Source organism: Chanodichthys erythropterus, chromosome 10 (assembly GCF_024489055.1).
Source record: "Chanodichthys erythropterus isolate Z2021 chromosome 10, ASM2448905v1, whole genome shotgun sequence".
Lineage (NCBI taxonomy): Eukaryota > Metazoa > Chordata > Actinopteri > Cypriniformes > Xenocyprididae > Chanodichthys > Chanodichthys erythropterus.
In genome coordinates, this window is record NC_090230.1 from 48,460,989 (window position 1) to 48,486,163 (window position 25,175).

At 38.3% G+C, this 25,175-nt stretch overlaps 1 protein-coding gene across 7 annotated transcripts in view; it reads right to left on the reverse strand.

Moving 5' to 3' along the window:
- Window positions 1-24,042, reverse strand: part of nlgn2b (neuroligin 2b) — a 63,318-nt gene extending 39,276 nt beyond the window's left edge. For 2 of the 7 annotated variants that reach the window (XM_067399352.1, XM_067399356.1), the window contains exon 1: window positions 23,556-23,901. In XM_067399352.1, the coding sequence (XP_067255453.1) occupies window positions 23,556-23,886 (331 nt within the window). In that variant the 5' untranslated portion in view covers window positions 23,887-23,901. Of the gene's footprint in view, window positions 1-100; window positions 155-5,977; window positions 6,000-15,474; window positions 15,501-19,072; window positions 19,100-19,479; window positions 19,500-23,551 lie in introns of all 7 variants that reach the window. The other 5 variants (XM_067399357.1, XM_067399358.1, XM_067399353.1 and 2 more) reach the window with 4 other exon arrangements.
- Between the last annotated feature and the right edge of the window lie 1,133 nt (window positions 24,043-25,175).

A 25,175-nucleotide genomic window follows, 5' to 3' on the forward strand; every position in this document is an offset into this window, starting at 1 on the left:
AGACAAAATAATCAAAAGAAATAATGGCACATATTACAACCGCCCCCCAAAAAGAGTCTTAAAAACAAGACAAAAAGGGAAAAACATGCAAGAAAAATACCTTCGTCCCTCGGTCTGTTCATCGAAGACTCATCGTGTTTTTTTGTGAGCGGACCTGGGGTTAAGACAAAAAGGGGGGGAAAGAGAAAAGACAAAATTCAAAAAGATTTTACTGCGCTTAAACAAAAAGAGCAAAAAATTCCAAAACAGCAAAACAAGAAAAATGACAAACTAGCAAGAGATCATGTGTCCCAATTTAAAAGAAGAATAAAAAACAGCAGCCAAAGCAAAAGAACAAAACAGACAACAAACTCATAGAAATAGAAAGAGAAAGAGAGAAACTGATGGTGGCGTGACACTTGCTAACATCTCTACTAGCAGCTGCGATGTTGTTGTCTCTTTTCTTCCTCAGTTTTCCCTTCCACACTCACTCATTCGCTACATGCCAGGCTTTCAATGACAAATGTCCAGCCATCTTTCTTTGTGCCCAAAGAGAGAAAGTGATGAGACATGTGGAAACACTGTAGCAAAGCTGCGTTTAGTGCAATGGCCCTCAGGAGTCCTCTGTCTTAATGTCCTGTGGGAGTCTAACTCCCCCTCACAGGATAAGACTGCTGAAACTGTGATCTCTCTTTTCCTGTCTTACAAACAAACCAACCAACCAACAAGTTGTTTAATTTTCTTAAGATAGCATCTGCAAAGGACATACATTTATAGCTATGAATGAACATTTTCTATAATTATAAAATATACAGCTATAACTTAACATCTATTCAAATTTCCAAACAATATCAGCATCTGGTACAAAGTGAAATTGGTCAAAAAGTCAAAATTAAATTAACCATTGTGCATTTTTGCACTGCAGAGCAACTGGTAAAAACAAAAAGTGTTCCATATGACAAAATAAATGTGAAAAATGACAACAAATTTGCCCTTGACTCTTCTCTATCCTTATTTTTCAGCAAAACACCACATGATACTACCTGTTATCATCAGTGCTGCTATTGTTAAGTAAAACTAAAACTAATTTTCAGTAATTGAAAAATACAATTATCCTATAATATAATATACATTATCTAAAAAATATAATAAACCTTATATATATATACAGCTATGGAAAAAATTAAGAGATGTTAATGTTAAGTGGTCTCTTAATTTTTTCCATAGCTGTATATATATATACTAATAAAAATAAAAACATATAAAATCAATCATATTATATTAAGTACAAATATTATGCATTAATATAAATATAAATAAATAACCCTAACCCTAACCCAAAATATAAATAATAGTATATAAATAATAATACATTACCATATGTTACTATGGTAATACTGTGTTTTTTTTTAGATGTTTACCATGGTATAACCGTGGTATTCTTTGTAGCAAGTTAGATTACCATATTAATACTAATACATGTTACATGCTATTCTAATCACACCCTCCTACCACGACAGTATCTAATGCTAATATTGCCTTGAAAGTCAGGTGTTAAATGATGCAAGTTAAATTCTATTTTTCTTCTCGTTTTAATTAGTGTATTCTCACTGGCTTCTTCAGGACTGGATGTGGTGCAGCGAGACACATTAGCATCTGTCGCTAACTCAGGTTAAATGCTAAATGTTTGTGTGGCGACAGCCATTAAGGGGTATTATCAGCATGACCCCCTACCCCCTTCCTCAGTACTGGCGGTGGGCCTGTAAGAGACGAGATAGAAATCGTCTCCATTTATTTACCGTTTATCTGCTACACAGGCTCTCCACACCAATAGACCACACACACACATACACACACACATACAAATCCCATTTGTCATTGCTGTGCGTGTAATCCTCACCCAGATTGTCTAACAAACATATATACAGGACAACTGTATTCTCATACAACACTCCCTTTCAAAAAAAATGCTCACCGCCTGGTTTTTCTTAAACCACATATACACATATTAACAATTCTATTTGTGAAAATGTTTTCAGTGAATACTTTATCCCAAGTGCAGAGACAACAAAGTAGGCCATTAGTAGGTTGATATCCTATTAAAGTCTGAATACAACTCCTTCCATTCTGTATAGTATGCAAAAAGCAGTATTTCAAAAGTGTAGTATGCCCAAATACACAGTATTCATAAAATCAACGGCAAAAAATACCTGGATGATGTGTGAGGCCACAGGAGAGTCATTATATTTGTAAATAGTCAGGAACAATGACTTAGCTAATAAAGCAGGTCACATGACAATGCCAACAAGACAGTAATTTTTCATACTATTACTCATTTCACACTACTATTCATAGAATATATTCTATCAATATTTGTGCATACTTTATTAATGTTCAATAAGCTTTATCAAATGTAGTACATATTTTAACACTGCTGAATTCGGATGCAGTTTGCTAAAGTATCCAGACCAGTCCAACACAAAAACACTTGCTCAACAAATAGATTACAACAGTCAGGTTCCAGAAAAAAGAATCCCAATCAGGGATAGCAAGATAGCTTATAAACCTTATAGACAGACCTATTGTAAGCTAGGAGGTTGTTAATCATTGATACATTGTTACCTGAAATAGGGCGATGTGAGCATTAAGGAACGCTAAACTCTCACATGTAATTTGTTTCATTCACAAGTGAGACTCATAGGAGTAATATAATTTATGACGTTCCAGAAAATCCCTAATATGGCTGCAGCTGAATAAAATGCAGAGAGAGACATCTTGACTGATTAAACATGAAGAGAATTAACACACCATTGTGACAGTATATATATCAGTGTTCTTCAAGCCATCTCGGATAATGTATATTTATAATGCAATGCTAATTGACAGCCTTTAACATTGTATAGAATACTATAAAATAACACAATTTCTGCCTCATTCTGTGACAAGAAGCCACATGAGTTCACAGAAGGAAGTTATTTCAAAATGGTTCCTATTAAATATAGTTGTCCCTTTTGTATGCAGGTGTGATTCTTCAAAAATAAAGAATAAAAAAATAAAGATGAATTGACTGATAGTATTATTTATTTTTTCATGATTTCTAGATATCGCGACTGTGAATTCTTTTGGCCACAATAGTCATGTAGTGAAAAATCTGATATTGTGACAGCTCTAATCAGTAGTTTTGAATTTATCTATAGCTTTTAATTCGCAATGCTTCATTTGATTGTATTTTCCCTCATTAAAGCCATTTAAAGCCTGATTTTCAAATACTTTTTTTGCTCCAAATCAAGGTTTGTAATGTGATTCACCTGGTAGCTGGTTGTTTTGGTTCATGGCTTATCTATATTATTAACTCTTATTAACAAAACTGAAATGACATACTTCACCTTTAAGCATGCATGCTAAAATGAACGAAACATACACTTATTCCTTATGTTGTCGAGTGTGTGCGCCTTCTTGCGTGTTCATCTGAGCTGAATCTCCTCCTGAATTGCACTTAAGCTTCGAGACTCGATCAATGCTGACGTGATTTTCAGTTCAATTCACCATCTCAGGTCAGTTCTTCCAGTAAAGGCTGGAGAGCAGGAGACAGGTTGATGGGAGTATGGAGCGAGCGCGCGTGTGTGATTAAGTCTCAGCAACGTCAGCACTTTATCGATGCTTAAAGCATTTGGAGATCAAGCTTTCACTACTTTACTGGTTACTGCTTCCGTCTATATGGTCTACAGCCTCCATTAGAGCTCAGGCATTTCCAGAAACCTAATCCTGCTGGCCTTTGAAGACGATGCACCAGCTTTAAAACGAAGGCCCGAATTCACCTCTAAGTGCAAGAGAAGACATGGGATATACCATCGGTGTGGAAGAAAAGCAGAAACCATGATAATGAAGACTTAAAATTGAGGGAAAGATCATTTACGTGGGATGAGTCTTGGGTGGTACGTGGGCTGTTGAGCGTCTGGTGCGGTGACAGTCGGAAGGGAAAACCAGGCTCCGTGAACGTGGCGTTACTCCCAGTCTGAGAGATGGCAGTGGGTTTCGAGTGTGCATGTTGAGCTGCCGAACAGTTTGTGCAGTAAACACTTTCTTTCTGTGAAAGTTTGTGTGTGAGCGAGTGTGTATTTGGTACTTTTTGACAGTAGTGTGTGACAGGAAACCCGGCAGTAAGCCATCCCAGTGTAACCAGCAGGTTTGTCCTCCCTGACAGGCTTGCCGTGTAGAGATGTCTTCAGTATATTCTCTCCGTCTCTCTTTTTTGCTTTTTTATCTCTCTGTCTCCCTCTCACTGTCTGCAAGGGGAGCAGACCAAGAAAAAACAATACATGAAAGCAATCTGCCTTGAAGGGCTGAAGTCATGTGCTCAATATATATCTCCCCTCCATTAAAGACTCTAGATGAGCCATAAAACAATAGCTACAGCAGTTTCTTTCTTTCTGTTTTGTATTAACCCTAACACTGTGTCCTAACCAGACATCCTAGAAATTATTGTGTCCAGTTTCCAGCTGCTGTTGTGTCCGGCAGTATTCTTTAATAATATTAAGGTTGAATCACTTTATTCACATGAACTGTCTTAAATATGTTTTTAGTATCTTTCCGGGAATCTGAAAGTGTTAATTACCTTGCTGGAAATAGAGGCCTCACTGAGCCTTTGGATTTCATCAAAAATATCCTAATTTGTGTTCCGAAGATGAATGAAGGTCTTACAGGTGGAACGACATGAGGGTGAGTAATATATGATAGAATTTTCATTTTTTGGATGAACTAACCCTTTAACACAAGATATTTTTACGCTTTATTCTATCACTGTAAAAAATGACCGTGATTTTAACAGTAAAAGACTGTAAAAATGCTGCGGTTTTTGGAACTGAAAAATAACAATTCATTGTAAAATTTACAGTGAAAAAACGTAAATTGACATTCCCACAATTCCCTGCGTGACACTTCACATTTGATATATTTTTGTTGAAATAACTCTGTTTCTTCTTAGTTTTTCTCATTTTTTTCTAATCAGTTATGTACATTAGGGTTTTATGTTACATCTAATGTTGTTAAATTCATGTTTATTGCATTTTTAAAATTTCATGCATGTTACCATGATGGTGTTTAGTGTGTGTGTGAATGACACTTTGTGCACCTTCTATATGTTAGTGTTGTCCTTCTCAGCTTGTGATGAACTTTGATTCATCATGTGACTCATATCATGTATTATAAAGGTACAAAACAGATATTAGTACTTCATTAGGTTGGTAAATTAACATTATATCAGTTAATGAAATACTTTATTTTACTGTAAATTTTACTGGGATTTTTTTACAGTGTACATCATCACATTATAAACTCAATATTCAAACTCAAACTTTCTAACTTGTAGATTTTAAAGACTGAAAGAGCTGTCGGAAGCTTAGCGAAGCATGACCTTTAAGTCATGCAAATAAGGTTTAGTTTGTTTATAGCCAAATGTTAGCTTTTTACTTCTGGTTATTAGGTTTCAAAATTCATAAAAGTGAAGATTAATTAAATTGTGTCTATTTGTGAAGATTATCTTGATGAACAAAATGTTTAAGAATCATAAACTTTTTTTTGGTCATGGAGCTTATTTTCTGCGATTATACAAAAGCCAACGGAAAAATCCTATTGGCTTTTTGTCAAGGAAACCACAATAATGCTAACTTACAAAATTACGTCATCAGTGCAGTGCTCTATTGATGGCTATTTAAAAGTAGCTGTGTATTAGGGCTGTGATTAATCATACTTGATTTTCAATTTTGGCTTCCAACGATTATGAAAACAAGATAATCGAGGTAAAAAGATTATTGTGCCACTGCCGCTTTCTGTCCAACACACCTTCCCTTCCTTCACAGCGGTGCACTTTCATTACTCCCTAAAAGCCCAAACTTAACATCCAAATCACCCAAATAATTGAGTGTTGTAAAATGCTGTCTACTGTTGCTAAACTGCGGGACGCGATAATATATATATTATACAATATATATATGTATACACTGTTTCCTAGGTGGCTTTCTGTGTGCGTTCTCCGAGTTGGAGTCAAACGCAGATATGAAAATGGGCTTAGGATTTGAGCCTAAACGCGTACACAAAAATGTCAAAATGCCGTTTGGAGAGTATTCACTTAAATGCAGTGGGATTTATCTTAAAGGGAACCCCTCGTGTTAAGACTTGTATGGCTCTATATATAACATAAATTATGTCTCTTACTAAAATATGTAGTAGAAAACCCATGAAAGATTTATGTTGTTTAAAAAATATGACATATTTAGACCGATTTGGACAATGGGCGGCACCAATTTGTTTAGATGCACAGTGCGTTCTATGTCGATGACGTCAAATGGTTGCACTCACTGAGCTACCGACACTGTCATATTGCTATTTTTACCGCAACACAACTCAAAATATAATATACAATGCCACACTGTGCAGCTTTTGGTTGTAATTTTCAGTCGATGAGCCAAACGAGAAGTGATATAAGTCTTTACTGCTTTACTAGCGATAAGAGGAGAAAAGAATGGGAAAATGTGCAGAATGTGGACGAATAAAAAAACGCACACAGTTGAGAAAGAAAATGTGTGTGTAACAGTATGTTGGATCCATGCATTAGCTCTTAAAGTGACAGTAGCCTAATATACCTGCTGCAGTCTGTCATTAATGGTAATCAAACGAATGACAAAAGAAAATCACTCACTAATCTTGACTGAATAACTTAAGTAGATTAAATAAGACTTTGATCACATCACCCACCAAAAAAACTTAAAATGTAATTTATTCCTGTGATGGCAAAGCTACATTTTCAGCAGTCATTACTACAGTCTTCAGTGTCACACAGACATATTCACAAGTCCCTGCGGTCAAGTCAAGTCTTTGTTCTATTTTTATCAATATATTTTTTCATCTAGTTGTTATTGTAATTAACAGTGTATTTAAATATCAAAACAGATTTCTTTTACTTTAAAATTGCCTAATAAAGCACACAAAATACTACTTAAATAATTTCTATTACTTTCTAACTTTATACAAAATTATACCATTTATAACCACCGCAATGAAAAAAGTGCTGTGTATTTTAAGCTATGAGTTGCCGTAGTTTGCTGTAGATTTCAAGCAATGCTGGAAAATAGAAGTTGCGTCCCAAATGACACACTATACACTATGCACGTATACGCTATGTACTTATGTACTCATCCATGTAGTGCGTGAATTGTATAAGGTTATTTTGTCATTTAACATCGGAGTCATAGAATAGTGCATAAGTCATAGAACAGTGCATAAGTACATGAATTGGGATGCACCTGTAGTCTTCCAGTGAGCATCGGTGGTAACAAAACCTATGTATAGACAAGTGTTACAGTAAACAACATTTCCATATGTGTGTCTCGTTTGTGATAAGGCAATATAAAAACACACTGCGACTTAAACTCAATGGCTTGGTGTGTTTAGAGATGATTTGTGATATTTGCTGCTGAAGCCCATATTTGGGAATGAATGAATAGTAAAATGTGGTGTTTTGTACCATCATGTGGGGTAGTAAATAGAGAACGCAATCAGGAGTGCCATGCCAAAAGACTTGTATTTTTATAAGTCCAAGTCAAGTCTCGGGTTAGTAGTTCACAAGTCCAAGTCAAGTTGCAAGTCGTTTATTTTTGCAACTTAAGTGCGACTCGAGTCCAAGTCGCAGACTCGAGTTTCTATCTCTGGTGTCACATGATCCTTCAGAAATCATTCTAATATGCTGATTTGGTGCTCATTTCTTATCTTCTATTATCAATTTTGAAAACATGCTGCTTAATATTTTTGTGGAAACTATGATACTTTTTTTTTTCAGAATTCTTAGCTAAACAGAAAGTTCAAGAGAACAGCATTTATTTGAAATAGAAATCTTTTGTAACATTATAAATGTTTTTACTGTCACTTGCTAATGATTAGCTTTCTCCAGGTATTATGATCCAGACCCTGAAGATAAACAAGACCGTGTAAGCATGGAAAATATTAGCCGTAACATAATAGCCCACTTTTCAGCATTCAATCAAATTCTGATGGATACAATCAAGCCCCACCTTACATCGACATTCCAGCTAAATATTCTGTTGCACTCAAAAATGTCACATTACAGGAGCTAAATGGGTTGTGAATACCATTTCATGTTGTTTTTAAAAGTCACCCAGTAAGGAGGTGAGCGCAGCCTCAAGTGACATGATGTAATGGCCAGTTTTTCAGTGAAATTTCGGGAGAGGGACGAATCACCGTTGTAATCGTCTCCAAGAGCTCTGTGAAAATGAGGTCATCGGGCACGCGTGTGCGTACGAGCTTGCGGAGCTGTGTTTCTTTGCCGTTCAGCGCCTGTGGGCAAGTGAGAAGAAGACTGTCCATGTCTCCATGACATAAACCTTCAGTTACTGCTAGCAATCTCCCAGCTGCTCCCACTCAAACAAGTGTCATCCTTCTCTTCCTCTTTCTCTCTCTCTCTCTCTCTCTCTCTCTCTCCTGTCATGCTCTATCTATCTCTTGTTCGCTCTTTCTCTCGCTGGTGTGCTGTCTGCGTCTGCTGCATCATGCTGTGCTCTGAAATATAGCTTTTAATAAAGCGTATGGATGGTAAATGCTCGTCGAACCGGTAATAAAAATGGAGGATTCTGGGTGTTTGGCGGAGGTAGAACTGTGGCAGGGGCTAACACAGTCGGCTAGACGAGAACACAGCTGCCTTTCCACACAGAGCACAGCTGGAGTTAAAAGATGTGTGTGCGTTTATGTAGAGCTGTTGGTTCTAATAGACCTTTCACAGTAAAGGAGGGTCTGCCATGTTGTTAGTGGTGCGTGCTAGGGCAAACATCACTCCTACTTTTGCTCATACTTAGGGCTGAAAAGCCCTAACGCTAAGTACTAAGCTTAGGTATGCTGTTAGGTATGCTTTATGCTACAGACATAATTGATACCTCAAATCATATGGTTTAGTGAGATGAGAAGCTATTACAATACTAAGTTATCAGACGTGTTTGCCCAGCGCACAATAAAACAGACTGAAGGAGAGAACCAACCTATATCTAGGGGCAAGAATATCATGGGGTAAAATGTCCAGGTCATAATAATGAAAGTGGGAGGAAATTGTAGGTTGTTATTTGCTATAGTATTTTGCATAAAAACGTCAAGACTATTTTTAGGAGCAATAAGATTTGTTTTGCATTTGTGATTATCTACATGACAAATAAAAACCACATTTCCTCCAGTTACAGTATTATTACTTGAAATATATTTTAAAGCAACTTCTACATATAATATAAAATATACATTTCAAACACTACTAAAGTCAAGTGAACAAACCAAACTACAAGCAATAGCAAAAATAAACAACAATAGAACAAAAAATAAGTTAAATAAAGTTAATATTTAATGCAAGTTAAATAGCTTTTCAGGTATTTTCAGGTAGATCTAACAATCTAACAAGTTAGATAAAAATTAGGTAGATTAGGTACATAAATTGAATTAAGTAATAAAATGTAAAATAACACTGCATAGTCTTCACTTTATAAATGAAATATAAAGTTAAATAAGTTATTCAGTCAAGAGCATTGAGTTATTTTTTGCAGCGAGTCTGTTGTTTGATTAAAATTAAAAACACAGGCAGCAGCAAGAATATTAGGCTGCTGTCACTTTAAAGGTGCTGTATACTATTTCTCAAATTCGTTGTTGAAAACTGTTGATATTTGAAATCAACCCAAACAAACCCACCCCTCTCTTAATTGCTCTGCCTCCAAAACTCACACTCCAATCCTAACCACCCTGCTCCGAGTCTGTATCGAACCCCGGCCCGATCGCTGCTGGCATACAAGGCAAATGCACTATCAATAAACACTGCATTCTCTAGCAGTCGTCAGTGTGCAGTAGTTTAACTGTAAAACTCTCACTATCTGGCCGCTGTTACACATGCAATGCGAGTGGATGTCTGTCTATCACAGCTGACGCACACCAAATAATGTTTCATGAAAAATAAAGCGCAGATGATGAACGAACAGCAAGGAAGCACAAAAAAATGAATGTACAGTACACAAGAGTAAGTACAAACAAGAGTTTGTTGTTAATCGCCAACAGAACAGCAGCTCCAGACAATCAAAACCCAGTGTTACTTACATGAGAAGGAATCAAAGTAGCCTCCGCGACTGTTTTCAGGCTTTCCCACTAAGCTCTCTCCAACGCTGGAAAGTTTTTTTAAAATAAACGCCAGGTCCTAAAGCACTTGCCCAATCATAAACCTTCATTCCAGTGATATTCTTTTGAGCTTTTGTATTGTGTTCCATCTCTCGTTCTGCGGTTTTCAAATCTCCCTCTTGCTCGTTCTCTCTTCTCGACCATCAAACGCCCCCCCCCCCCAGCACTGATAAGGTCTCATTACTTTTAATGAAGGTAATTGTGTGTTAAGCGTTGTTCATCTGCAGCGATGCATTAATCTGCGGCGATGTGGCGATGCGTTTTGTGTGAAATTGTCAGTTCAAGAAGACGTGAAAGAGAACTCAATTCAGTAATCACGTGCTGTCAGACACGGCTTTCTGGGAGCGCGTTGGATGTACAGTTTGCGCACACAAATCTTCTCACACATCTTCTCTGTTTAAATTAGCAAGGCTTAAATATGCATGCAAATGATAAACTTTCATGACAACGCAGCACTGGTCCACATGTGCCCCCTCTTTCACTCACAGTGAGTGCGCGTGTGTGAGAGAAAGCGACAGAAGACGCTCTCAGCTAAGCGACAGTGCGTAAAGCTCAGCAGGTACTGAAATTATATCAGTTTTTTCCTCTAACTCTATTACAAGCAACTGCAATCATAAAATTTACTAGCCATTGGCAAATTAAAGACTTTTTGGTGGCCTCTTGTGAAATTTGGTCACATATGTGAGTGATTTACTCGCATTGTAGAGGGTTGTAATGTAATGCTGCTATTAAATAAAAAATAATTTATCTAGATAAATCATATACACAATCACATATACTTAGATATGTGTATTCTTACATACGTATGTGGGCATGTATATACATAGCCTATATATATATATATATATATATATACATATGTATGTATGTATGTGTGTGTGTGTGTGTGTGTGTGTGTGTGTTTATATATATATATATATATATATATATATATATATATATATATTGGATATAACTTTTTTTTATATATATATATATATATATATATATATATATATATATGTGTGTGTGTGTGTGTGTGTGTGTGTGTGTGTGTGTGTGTTTGTGTGTGTAAAAATGGAAAAGGTGCTTATGGCTTTCTTCTGTAGAACATAAAAGAAGATATTTTTGGACATCTTTGACTTTCATTGTATGGACAAAAATACTGAAACATTAGTCAAAATATCTTATTCAAAAGATATAAATCATTAGTTCAAAATATCTTGTTCTGCAAGAGAAAGAAATTCATACAGGTTTGGGTGTGCACATTTTTATGTAAGCAATCTCTATTAAAATGAATGCTGTATTAGGACTAGATTGTACTGATTATACCAGATTGTAGTGTTGTAGTCAAGACCACCTAAACTGAGAACAAAGCAAAACCAAGACCAGAGTGTGTTGAGACCAAGACAAGACCAAGGCAGGGCGAGAACGAGTCAAGACCAAGACGACACTAGCACTCCTCAAAATCATCTGAAAGATCCACATTTACAGGCTGAGAAATGTCTTATATGTAATCAATAAATATATAAATATAAATAATAAAACACTATATAGAGCTGTTACCAATCAAATGAAATCACTAACAAAAAAAAATCATCTTTGCACTGCAGAGGTGGCACAGAAGTTGAATCTGAATTGGTACAATTATAAATGCATAAATAATGCTGAGATAAATGTTTTAAAAATACAATTTTGAATATGATGGAAAAATAAAATTTGTACTTTTAAATATAAAACTTAAACCAATAGTAGGTGGCAGCAAAACAATTAATGAGTGAGCCACAGAATAATTAATTCAATCGATTCATTCAAAGCAGCTGATTTATTCAATAAGGAAACAAGATAGAGTACAAATGTGGTTGATACCAAGACAAGACCGAGACCTTCGAAAAATGAGACCGGCCTTGAGTATTATTAGAAAAAATAAATTCATTAAAGAGTTAATTCACCCAAAAATGAAATTTCTGTCATTAAGTACTCAACCTCATGTCGTTCCAAACCTGCAAGACCGTTGTTCTTCTTTGGAGCACAAATTCAGATATTTTTGATGAAATCCGAGCGGTTTTTATCTCCCATGGAATGCAAACAAAATAACCACATTCAAGACATTGTTAAAATAGTCAACATGACAACAGTGGATCAAACTTAATGTTATGAAGTGACGAGAATACTTTTTGTGCGCAAAAACACCATTGAGGTTGAATCACCATAGTCACATGGACTATTTTAACAATGTATTTAATACCTTACTGGACCTTGAATGATGTTGCTTTCTATGGGGGATAAAAAAAAATGGTTTGGGAACGACACATGAATGGGAACTTCATGTGAGAACGAAATTTTATTTTTGGGCGAACCCTTTTATTTTGTATTATACACATACCTTTGTTGCTTTAATGACAAATGACAAACAAATGACAAACTGTTTCATAATAATAAAAAAATAAAGAAAATCACCCTTGAATATAATGAGATTTTAATGACAATTTGGACAGAGATGTGATTAATTCTTTAAAGAAAAGAAAAAAAATCTAATGGTCCTTTTTTTCTTTCTTTCTTTTGAACTTGGGGTGAAAGTTGAACTACGCATACTTATTTGAGATTTGCCCAAAGACACTTGGAGGTTTCTGTAGATTTGGGCCAGTAAACAACCACCTAGCAACCACTCAGAGCTTCTTGTCAACCATAAAGCATTTTGCACAAACATGGCACCATTCTTGTAGCCTGCTGCATTCTTCACAGCCAACACCTCAGAATCGAAAAGTGGAAACTTCATAATGCAAAAATGCAGGTTTTGATTTGTCCTGTTACCAGATTTACGTAACTCATTCAGGTGGTGTACTAACACAAACAGAGAACAAGTGCTGCATAAGAAATAAGTGCCAGTATCAGTGGCCACAATTAATTTCTATGGAATTGCCCCTAGTTGTTTAGAGTGATTCGATACACATTTTCTTATGCAGCTGAACTGTACTGTACTTAGGGGGAAAAGAAAAATATGGGAGAGAAAGAGAGAGGGAAACAGTATAAATGGGAGATTTGCCTGCAGGGGATTGTCATGATCCACAGCATTGGTTACAACCCTTGTCCCAGTAAGAAATGACTGTTTACACTATGTGTGTGTGCATGTCACCCTGCATGATATGATTGCGGCAAAGTGGCTTTAGGCACATATGTATGGCTGTGATTGGGTTTACATGGGTGTTTGTGCTGTGATGCAGATGTGTATACCATGTATTCCATCACTATGGGGAGGTGGACGGTGTCACAGCTCTTAAACCACCACACACAACACGGCTGCGGCCAAACAAATCAATGTAACTGATATTTGATCTGCCCTAGGCTTGGGTTCAAAAGATTCCACTGACTAGACAAATACAAACACATTTGATCCTGTCACATTGTATGAATACACACACACACACACACACACACACACACACACAGAAGCTGCATGAATGCAGTGTTCTGGATTCAGATGTGTTTAGCGGTGTGTTCTGCTTTTCTGAACAGCTGGATGGTTGTGAAACTGTGTTTGTTGGTGAACAGCATGCGTTCAGAGTTCACTGCAGATGTGAAGCAGGCCGATCCACAGCTATCATAACATGCAAATTTAAACATTCACATTTAACACAAAAGATTTTTGCTCTTCTTATTGGAGTTCTCAGTTACGGATTAACTTTGTTTCAGATGTTTTTCCTAAAATCCCTTTGGAGTAGAAGTCCCTGTAAGGCAAAATCAGTTCACTCGGCGGCCATCTTGATAACAGCCACAGGCAGCTGTTTTCTAGTAGTTATACAATATAGAAAGACTGAAATCTCCAAAAGATTTTGTCAAGATTATGTTTCAATAATCATCAATAAAATCTGACAACAATGTAACAATACATATAGCATATTTAGCTTAAATGAGGCTAAAAACTAAATTTTTCAGCATTCTAAAATAACTCTAAAGCATTCTAGAGTAAACTGACCAAAAAGCCATTAGGCTCATTTATATAAAAGGCAGGACTTCTATTCTTACAACCACCATGATGAAAGTTACCAGTTTCATTAATTTCTAAACAAGAATCCATCTTTTCCTTAATAATGTCACTGAGAGAAAATAAAAATAGAAGCAAATGAGACAATTGTACAGTAATGGCATAAAATTAAAATTGATGTGAATGGAATATGTTAATTTTAGCTTTGTGTCTTTACTGTACAATAGTTTGGTTTCGGAATAATTAGATGAGAAAGTTTTAGTTAGCATTAAAATAGACATGAAACGGAAGTTGCGATAGACTTTTATTTCCTATTGTGACATATATCTGAGTGAAACGGCTCCTCGAACAAGAAAAAATGTAGGGCGATACTTGATTTTGTCCATCAGGAAATTGATTGGACGGTTGTGGTTTGCTATTGCTGTGATGTCATGTGAGTGACAGGTTGTCCCGCCCTCACGCCAGTAAACACGTCAGCAGAGAAGAGAAGAGATGTCGCTGCAAGAGGGAGGGGAAGTTATTTGATTAAAGATTATGAGGGCACATGAATTTAATGGAAAAAAATAATGATGTGCACGGAAAAATGATAAATACTGCAATATTCTAAATTGCAGACTGAGAACGGTCAATTTTGATTTCATGCCGACTTTAGAATCGTTGCAATTGTCAAATTACAATTTAACTATTATAATAATTTTTGATTTAAGACTGTTGCAGGGTCTAAGATTAAAATGGTGTCAATGGTGGGTGAATTAAGCAAACCTACGGTTAATAAATATTATAAATATCAACCATAACCATATATTTTGCATAAAAAAAACAAAACAAAAAAAGTCCTTTTAACAATTGAATGCATGACTGTGCACATTATTTTACTTGAATATTTGAATGAGAAAAAAAAAATACTGAGTTAAAGAGATCTAATTTGCAGTTTTTCCATCTTTCCTAGATTGTTTTCAAATTGAAACCTGATCAAATCTCTAACTGTAGATACAACAGATTTCTTGATATTATATCAGAACCTTTGTCTCTCGAAAACTGTTGTGTGATTCTGCCAATTTCCTCACTTTTATTGGGCTATACTTTAAAGACATTTTGTATATTCTGGGCTCATTTTTTTCAAAAACTCTGCATTAGAATGGTGAGTGGGTGTGAGGAGCATGGCCAAAGTGTGTATGCATGTGTCATGGCCGGGTCATCAATCACTAGCATCATTGATTGAATATTGATCAGCGCAGGCTATAATTCAGCATCTCTATCACACGCAGCCACACCATCAGACCCACAGCAGCAGAAACCTCTACTTTCAAATAAACAATAGAGCAAATCTTATATATTTGTGCCACTTAGAAGAGAATGAGAAGACAATAGGCATAGGAGTGTATGTACACACACTCTCCCTTACTGCCTCTCCATTTTTTTTCTCCATCTCTCTTTCCCCCTGCAGAAGAATCCTGATCCAATTTTCACCTGATCAAGAGCTGCTAGGATGGCAGAAATAGCAGGATTTGTTTGAGGTTTGTTCTTGCATCAAAAGCAGATGACTCCATAGTTCTTCCGCAGCGTCGACCAACTGGTTATTTATTTATTTACCTTCGCCAACATCACTACTCCCCCCGAACGCAACATTCTCCCAACCTGCAGTGCCACTAACCGAATCTACATTTATATAATGCTGCCAAGCTTCAATTGACTATTGGACTGTTACCATCCTTTGTTTAGCTGCTCACCTTATTGATTGTATTAAAGGGATTTTTTATTTGGAGCGCAGCCCTGAATGAAGAGAAGTGAGCGTTACGCTCCAATCTGCTTGACGAAACACGTCTGGATAAAATCAAATTTCCCCTGACATGACCGAGAAACGGCCCCACCTCTGCCTCTGAAGCACAGTCGTACATTAACTTTTTTTCAGAGTCAAATGCCACATGCCTGAAGGAAATACCAGTGCTTGTACAGCAGAGAATGAGTAGAGTTACATTTTATTTGAATTTGAATTTAGGTTTATGTTTTGGTTCTGCGTAAATGAAATGCTACATTGCAAAAGCTCCTTAAACTTTGGCTTTGTCATGACACTCAGTCTTGTTTTCTTCCAGCTGCACATTATCGACACACATAATGTGACTTCTGTGCAGTTTTTGCAGTGTCAAAGAAGAAAAGGCCAAACATAATTCAGTATGCAAATAAACTTAAGAAAGAAGACCAATCGCAATTCAGAATGCAAAAACTGCAATGCTTTTGGTTAGATTTTGAGTTGAGAACATTTTAACAATGTAAGAGGAGATGGAAGAGTTTCAACCTTTAATCAATAATAATAATAATAATAAAAAGATCACACTTGGACAATAAGTTAACAAATATTTAGGATAATTATTTAAATCCACTGCAAAAAAAAAAAAAAAAAAAAGAAAAAAAAAGAATGAAGTCTATACATACGCCTAAAATTGCAGAAATTTGAAGAGATGGATAACAGTAGATGGGCAAACTAAACAGCGCAAACAGCATATGCAAATAAACAATGCTAACAGCAGACAATTCATTAATTCATTCTTCCATATCAATATACAGTATTGCAGCCTTGCAAGCACTGTAATAAAAAAGAAACAATATTGCCAGTTAAACTATGCACGTAACATAGAATTAACATTTCCAATTAAGAATTAATCACATAAAATGACTGAGCAAACTGTGGCTGATTTGTTTAATTAGCTAAATTTCTAATTCAAAAAGAGAATGATCACCTTTATGTTGTAATACAGGAGAAGATTAGAGGTGAGAAAATGCTTGTCAATGTACTGTAAACCTCTGATTAGCTTCAATAAATGTTATGCATTTTATTTCATACATTTATAACCCTATTTCCAGAAAAGTTTGGACATTTTGTAAAATGCAATAAAATCAAGAATCTGTTTGTTAATTCTCTTTAACCTGTATTTAACTGACAAAAGTACAAAGTACAAAAAAGATTTCCAATGTTTTAAAAGGATAAACTTAAATGTATTTTGTAAGTATAGATATATACATTTTTTATATATAAAAAATTATTTTGATGGCTGCAACATACTCCAAAAAAACAAAACAAAGTATGGACAGAGGTATGTTTACCACTGTGTCACATCACCTTTCCTTTTAATTACACTTTTTTTTTAATTGTTCAGGAATTGAGGATGCTAATTGTTGCAGTTCTGCAAGTGGAATTTTTGCCCAATCTTGCCTCATACGAGACTGCTGCTCAACAGTCCATGGTCATCGTTGTCTGATTCTCCTTTTCATGAGGGTCATACATTTTCAATAGGAGACAGATCTGGACTGCAGGCAGGCAGTCAAGCACACCCACTCTAAGGTGTAGAGTGTCTATGAAACCGCTCTGTCGTAGAACGTGCAGAATGAGGGCTGGCATTGTCTCGCTTCTCAGAAAAGATGTCATCTTGTTGGCAGTATAAGTCTCTGTCTGTACTATCCCAATACATGTCCATGTCAATGGTATTTTCACACATATGCAAGTCCCCCATGCTGTGTGCACTGATGCTCCCCCATACCATGACAGATGTTTGCTTTTGCACCTGTCTGGTTGGTCCCTTTCGTTTCTGGGACTGAGGACTCAATGTCCGTTTTTCCCAAATGTGGACCCATCTGACCACAGCACACATTTCCATCTCAGATGAGCTCGGGCCCAGAGAACTCTGCAGCATCTCTGTATATATTTGATGTGTAGCTTAACAGAGATTCAATGCATTTAGTTGATACAGCGGCAGAATGTGTTAAGTGACAACAGTTTTCCAAAGTACTCCTGAGCCCATGTGGCTATATTTAACACAGTAGCATGATGATTTCTCATGCAATGCCATCTGAGGGCTCGAAGGTCATGCACATTCAACAGAGGTTTCCTGCCTTGCCCTAAATGGCCTGAGATTTCTCTGTATTCACTGAATCTTTTCACAATATTATGTATGGTAGCTTGTAAAAGTCATAAATTCTTTGCAATGTTACATTGAGAAATGTGATTTTTGAATTGATTGACAATTCTCTCATGATATTTATCACAAAGTGCTGAGCTTGCAAAGACTGAGATGCAACTTATACCCAATCACGATACCCTCACCTATTGCCAATTTACCTAATTATTGTGGGTTGTTTCCAAACAGCTAAGGAGGAGGGTACGATATCGACGATATTTCCCATAACTGATAAAAGATCAACCCCTAAGCTCACTACAGTCCAATAATCCAATCCTGATCCTGCTTCAGTTCAAGATTCTGTTTCAGAGCTCGCTCCAGCCCAAGAATCTGTTTCAGAGCCTGCTACAGCCCAAGACTCCACTGCAGAGCCCGCTCCTGCCCAAGAGTCTGTTTCAGAGCTTGCTTTAGCCCTAGAGTCAGTTTTCCTCCAGTTCAAGATTCCATTTTAGAGCCCGCTTCAGTTCAAGAATCTACTCCAAAGCTCGCTCCAGCCCATGGGTCTGCTCCAGGGCCCGCTCCAGCCCATGAGTCCACTCCAGAGCCTGCTCCAGCCCATGAGTACGTCCTAGAGCCCGCTCCAGCCTATGAGTCTGCTCTAGCCCAAGAGTCTACTCCAGAGGCTGCTCCAACACATGAGTTTGCTCCGGAATCCGCTCCAGTCCATAAGTTTTTTGGCTGCCTGACTGTGACCAAGGAGGTTGTCTCGACATGATCACAGAGGTCATACATCAACTTCCTGTTTGCTTCAATGTGACCAAAAAGGTCATATACAAACTTCCTATTAACCAGAGACACTCTGCTGGCCCAGTTATGTCTATGGTGGACACGTTTAAACTATCTGATTGTTTTTACATGGCTCTTGTGCCCAACACTAACCCCTCTGTGCCTTGCGTTTCAGTTTTGCCTGATCAGCTGTGTTGGCCTTTAGTTCCGCTAGATCTGCCATGGGGGTCTTCAAGACCATCTGCACTGCCATGATGGTCGTCTGCTCCTCCACGGGGTCTTCAAGCCCATCTTCATTGCCATGGTGGTGGTCATCTGCTCTGCCGTGGGGATCTTCAAGCCTATCTGCGCTGCTGTGGTGGTCGTCTGCTCCATCGTGGGGATCTTCAAGCCCATCTACTCAACTGTGGTGGTTGTCTGCTCCACCGTGGGGTCATCAAGCCCATCTGCGCTGCCGTGGTGGTCATTTGCTCCATTGTGGTGATCTTCAAGCCCATCTGTGCTGCTGTGGTGGTCTCCAGCAACACAGAAATAATTTTCTGCCCTTCCTGCTCAGTCTGCTCCGCCCTGGTGGCCTGCTCAGTCTGCTCCGCCCTGGCCGCCTGCTCAGTCTGCTCCACCCTGGCCGCCTGCTCAGCATGTTACACCCTGGCCGTCTGCTTTGCCTTTGTCTCCAGTCCCCTTTCCCCTCCATGGACCTGGCCCACCATCCCTCCCCCTGATCCTCCTCTGCTCCACCTCCCTCCTGGACTTTTCTTTTTTTGGCCTTTGGAGCATCTGGAATCCACTCCTTAGAGGGAGGGTAATGTCATAGTGACTTGCTGGAGTACCCAGGTTGGCCACTAGAGGGCACTCCTTCCCTGACTCTCCTTCCCTCAGCCATGAACTTCAACTCCCATAATCCTTTGTCTGGACTCATCATTATTGCATCCAGCTGTAACTCATTTCATTGTTAGCTTCTGTCTATTTATACCATGCCATGTCTGTCATCTGTCATCAAGTTTTTGTAGTTGTCACCTTGCACATCTGTGCACTCTGCCTGGTTTCTTGTTTCGTGTTTGGTGGATTTTGCAAGTATTTTGACCCTTTGCCTGGCATATGATGTTGATTTTGGATTTCCCAATAAAACTGCAATTGGATCTTATCTAAGTCTCAGAGCGTTCCGTGACAGAAACACTCAGCATAAAAGGCTTTAGGAAGGAGAACCCAAAGGGATAATCATTTGTGGGTTTTTCAGAAAGTTTGAAAATGCCTGAGAAAGAGAGTGAACGAGTGAGAAGGAGAGATAGATGAGATAATTACTGTTTCTTCTAATCCTTTGGCTGTAAACCACACTCACATCCCCACTAACATGTCCCACACTAAACACCCAGCAAATGTTAAACTGAAATGCAGAGAAGGTGCCAAGTCCAGATCCATTAAATCCCTCCCAAACCTGTGAATGATTCTCAGTGCGGTGACTGTGTAGGAATCCCCGTCAGTGAGTGTGTACTGGGCGATTTTCTGATAAGACTCACTAGCAACGCAGAGGCACTTGGCACACATAAACATGGGAAGCGATGAGTGTGGAGAGTGTGTACACCTCCACAACAATGTCAGATGCATTAATCACCTACTGTGGAGGCATTGTTTCTCTGTGTTGTTGTGAACAAATTTCTTTTAATGTTGTAGACCCATCTTAACACTGCAAAGATGGCATAGATGTCCCATCTAAAGCTTTTAAAACATTTAATGTTATATATCTGCATGCATACTGCAGATCCACTGCACTGCTGTCTGTGAGAATATTCCACAGTGTGTGTACAACTGTATATGCATGAATAAAACACTTACATATTCCCTTGTGAGTAAATGCAATTCATCTTCATAATTATGAAAAATAATAATGATCTTCTCTTGTTATATGGTCCCAGATTTGCTTATTATCTCTTATTAGTGAAGAAATATTTCTGTACACAGAAGCTGTTTCTTTCAACTCATGTGTGCAAATAACACATGGACTTTTGGATGTTTCTAAATTTAATGTGCGCAGATTCTCTTAGATTCAGATTTAGAATCACTAATTATATATCTCATTCATTTTTATATTTGATTTTTACATGTGGAATAAGGTATGGAAAGAATAAGCACAAATGAAATATTATAAAGTGCCTCGATTATGCTTTTTCAAATATTACCTTTCATGCAATGTGTAATGTAACTGTCTGTGAATGTAAAAGATCTGCAAAGTTGTGGAGCCACGATATATAAAGTTATTGTCTCTCAAAAGAAAGAATCGACTCTGAACAGCTTAAACGAGTCCTTAGGAATTCGAATCCCACTTCCGTGACAGCCACACATCACAAAGTAACATAATGCTCACCTAATGTCTTCATTGGCTGCCCATGAACAAAGTCTACTTTGACACGCCCTCAAATGCTATAGCTGGTTTGTGTTGTATACATGTCGAGAAGATGCTGTTTTCTGGTCAGCAAAAGCAAATTCTCTTTGTAAACACTTCCAAAGGATGAGGATGTAAAGAGTCAGTGGTTAAAATTACCACAGATTCATCACCAGAATAACATTTTCACGATTGCTTCTCAAATCTCCATGAGGTCTAAATGGTATTTACAAAACGTCATTAAAGATAGGACAATAGCCACTTTATTTGGACCAACTTGCTCCTCAGAATCACAGCCTGTAAGTATGATTAATTATTGATGTATATATTTTCTACTGTGTGTTCATAAATTTGTAGTTTTGTTTTTTATATTGTGCTAGGTCTCCAGCTAACCGGCTAACGTTATCACTGTCTTACTGAAATAATTTGCAAAATCATCTGTGGCTCACAATTACCTAAAATTGTGTCCATTAATGCAGATTGTCTGTCGTTCTTATTACTCTGAGTAATGATGAAGGATGGAGCATGATTTGTTTTACAAACTTTGTTACATCAGTTATTCACGTTAGTGCTTGGCTAACGTTAGCACTATTATTGATACAGTTAATGATACAGTTCCCACATGTGCACCACAATAAATTAGAAATATACACATCAGTTTGTTAATGGACATACACTTGTTAATACTGATGTAGAGGAATTACAGTTCCAACCTCTCATGAGGAACATCAAACGGAGTTGTGTATCACTGAGAAATGTCCTGCTCAAGTCGTTCTTGCGATGGAGGCTCGGGTTGAATAACTAGTTCTTCCAATGTTTCATCATCAGACTCGCGCTAGGATTGATATGGTTTTTACAGTGTGTACAAATGCTGAGCTCCGGAAGCCTCCGGAGGTGAATCGGTTATGGTAATGGGTGTTTGTTTCCACATGCGGTGTAAGCGGTAGACCAATCACAATATACTGGGCCGTCTGGTCAATCAGAGCAGAGCAGGCTCACGGAAAGGGGGGATTTAGAGAGACTGAAGCATCGGAGAAGTCGTTTGAGAATCAGTGAAAAATGTGGTGATGTGCAATGTATATTATGAGAAAATGAAAGTGTATTTTGACCATTGATGCTTGTAAACCTGTTATAGGAGACCTCCAAAACAAAATTAAGAACCTTTAAAATAGCATAATAGGGGCACTTTAACGTCGCAATTTCTTCTCCTAGATAGCAATGAGTTTAAATGGAGAGCAAATGGAGACTTATGCTTCTCCTTAGAAAAAAATACTGTATGTATCTTGTTTCAAGATATTTCATATCAAACATCTCTGATACAGTGAAATCACAAAAAATTAAAAGATAATTAGCATGTCATTGTGTGATTTAGGTATACTAGACAACCTATTTGAATTTATTTTAAAAAGCAACAGCAAGATTCAAACTTGCAATCACTCTCTGAGCCACATCAATTGAGCTGCTTGAAGACTGAAATCCTAGAATCGTTCCTGCAATGGATGCATCATCCAACTGCAATCTACAGCACTTAGTGAATGTATATCTACAAATTAAGGAAGACTGATTTACTGACTCACTGTAATGGACAGGCACATTAACACACTCAAAGAGTACACGGAGTTGCTAAAACGCAAAAGTGCTATTAGCATTACGAGACCTCCTGTGTATATGGTTTCATCGTTGAAGAGCTTTCATCTCTCGAACAAACACACATTGCCTGCCACACTCCCATGTCTATGACAACCCATTTTGAGAGCTGGCACAGTGAGACATTACCCAGCAGTCTCTGCAAAACCCATTTACAAACTGCAGTGAGGCCCATTTATCAGAGACTTTAGCACATGCTCAGATTGTTGCCTGTGCAGTTTCAGTAACAATCACTGACTGGAGCATGTTAAATATCCGTTGCGCTCACAGGAGTTCTTGCTCTCTTTAGCTCTGGCAACTACCATTTTGTATGAGCTAAATTCAACTAATCTAACTTAAACCCTGCATGTGATCATGAGCAACAGATTAGCTTTTACAGGAGAACGAAAAGAGAAGGATCCCAAGGTTATCCAGAAGACGGGTTATATGAAAAGAGCGTCTTATTTGGAAGTATAATGGTTGTAAATGAGTTTGAATCCTTTGTTTTATGTTCCATAAACTCTCTGTAACACACTGCTACAGTAAGTCCTGGAAAAGGACAGAATCGCACAAGTTGATTAGTTTCCCTATCACACTGAGAAAGGGTAAGTATGCTGATGTACGTTTCTGTGCGGGTGAAAATATGTTTATAGTGAGTGAGAATGAATATGAATGAAACATTCCACAGATCAACGTATGTTTCTATGAAACTTACCATCCTCTGTGGGAACGTAGACATTGAGGTAAAGGCAGTCCTCGCTCTGGTTCTGTACATAGGCCGCGGCTGCATCCAGGTTGTCGGTGAACCATACGGGAAGCATGATCTCTGGCAGCACCCCGTGGATGTTCTGCGGGCACACTGGTGCAAACTGGGTAGCGTTACGGATCTCCTGCCAGGAGCCTGGAGCCTCCGGGGGCTGGAAGCGCCTCTCGCCCACTGGCGGGGTGGCGTAGGGGACGCCCAAGTACTGCTCAACCGGGCCCAGAATCTCATTGTTCAGCTCCTTGCGTACGCCCCGAAGCTTCCCGTAGCCTGTGGTGACCATAGGGTGCTTGGCGGCGGTGAGGTCTGCCCGCTGGCAGGAGGACAGTGCCAGGCGCAGCGCCAAGCCCAGCAGCCACACCAGGCAAGTGTCAGATATGCGGCGCGGGCAGGAGCGGGCCGTCTCCCGCCGCAATCGTGCCACACCCACCAATGACATGCTTCGGCTGGGGTGAGTGGTGCCCCAGCGATGGGTAACTATATATGAAACGGACAAAGGGGAAGAGTTTCAGGCCCCTCCAGTGATTTCGAAGTTAGGGAATTTGCTGAAGCAAGGGTGTGTGTATCCTCAGTGGAGCACAGAAGAGGACTGCTGACACTGAGCGGTGAAGAACTTCATCCTGATGTTAGTGCAACATGAGCTTCTATTGCGATTTGCTCATTAGTTCCCTACAGGGAGAGAGAGACAGAAGCAGAAAGACAGATATCATTAACTGCAGACAGTAAAACATGCATACCAACACTATCAAACACAATAAAAGGTAATTACAGTATTGCCTGAGGTTTAAAAATCATATCAACCATAAACATGTGAAACATGAATCTAATTAAATATCATTTGTTCCATTGCATATAATCTTTCTCTTAATGTTTGTTTAATATCTTGGTTGAAATATCTTCTTCTTTTTCTGCAGTATTCTCTAAGGCGCATAATTACAGATGCATATCTGGACCATGGGCCGTTCTCTCCAGCGCGCTTGTCACATCGTTGAGAGGTGCACAACAGCGACACATATTCACACTCGGGTACCGGGGGGTGTGAAATACTGAGTGTGCTGCTTAATTGACTTCCTCGGAGGAGATGATAGCACCAAGTGTGTTCATTTTAAGTTCCCCCCGACGTGCTGTTGCTCTAGATTCTTGGTTCCTGCCTCCCCTCCGTTCCACTTGACTTAGCCGTACTAGTTTCAATCTTGCTAGAGTAGATGGGGGTATTTGGGCGTAATAACTGTCTGCCGCTGACAGTCTGTGACACAATTACCTTCCCCCCTCTCTTAAACTAAAGACATACATCTACAGGGGGGAATTAACCACATGACATTATGATCTACGAGGAATGCAAGGAGAAGTGTTTACTGCCATTTTGGCATAAAAAGACATTATGAACAGGGACTGGGTGTACAGAGACAGACCAATTTAAAATCGACCCATAACGAGACACTTAATTCTGGAGTCATACAGGGTAACAGGAATCAGTGACTCAAGAACGATGATATCATACACGATTGGTCCTGGAAACTGCTTCCAGAATGAATAATCTACAGTGGGCAGCATGTATCTGGGCTTAAAAAC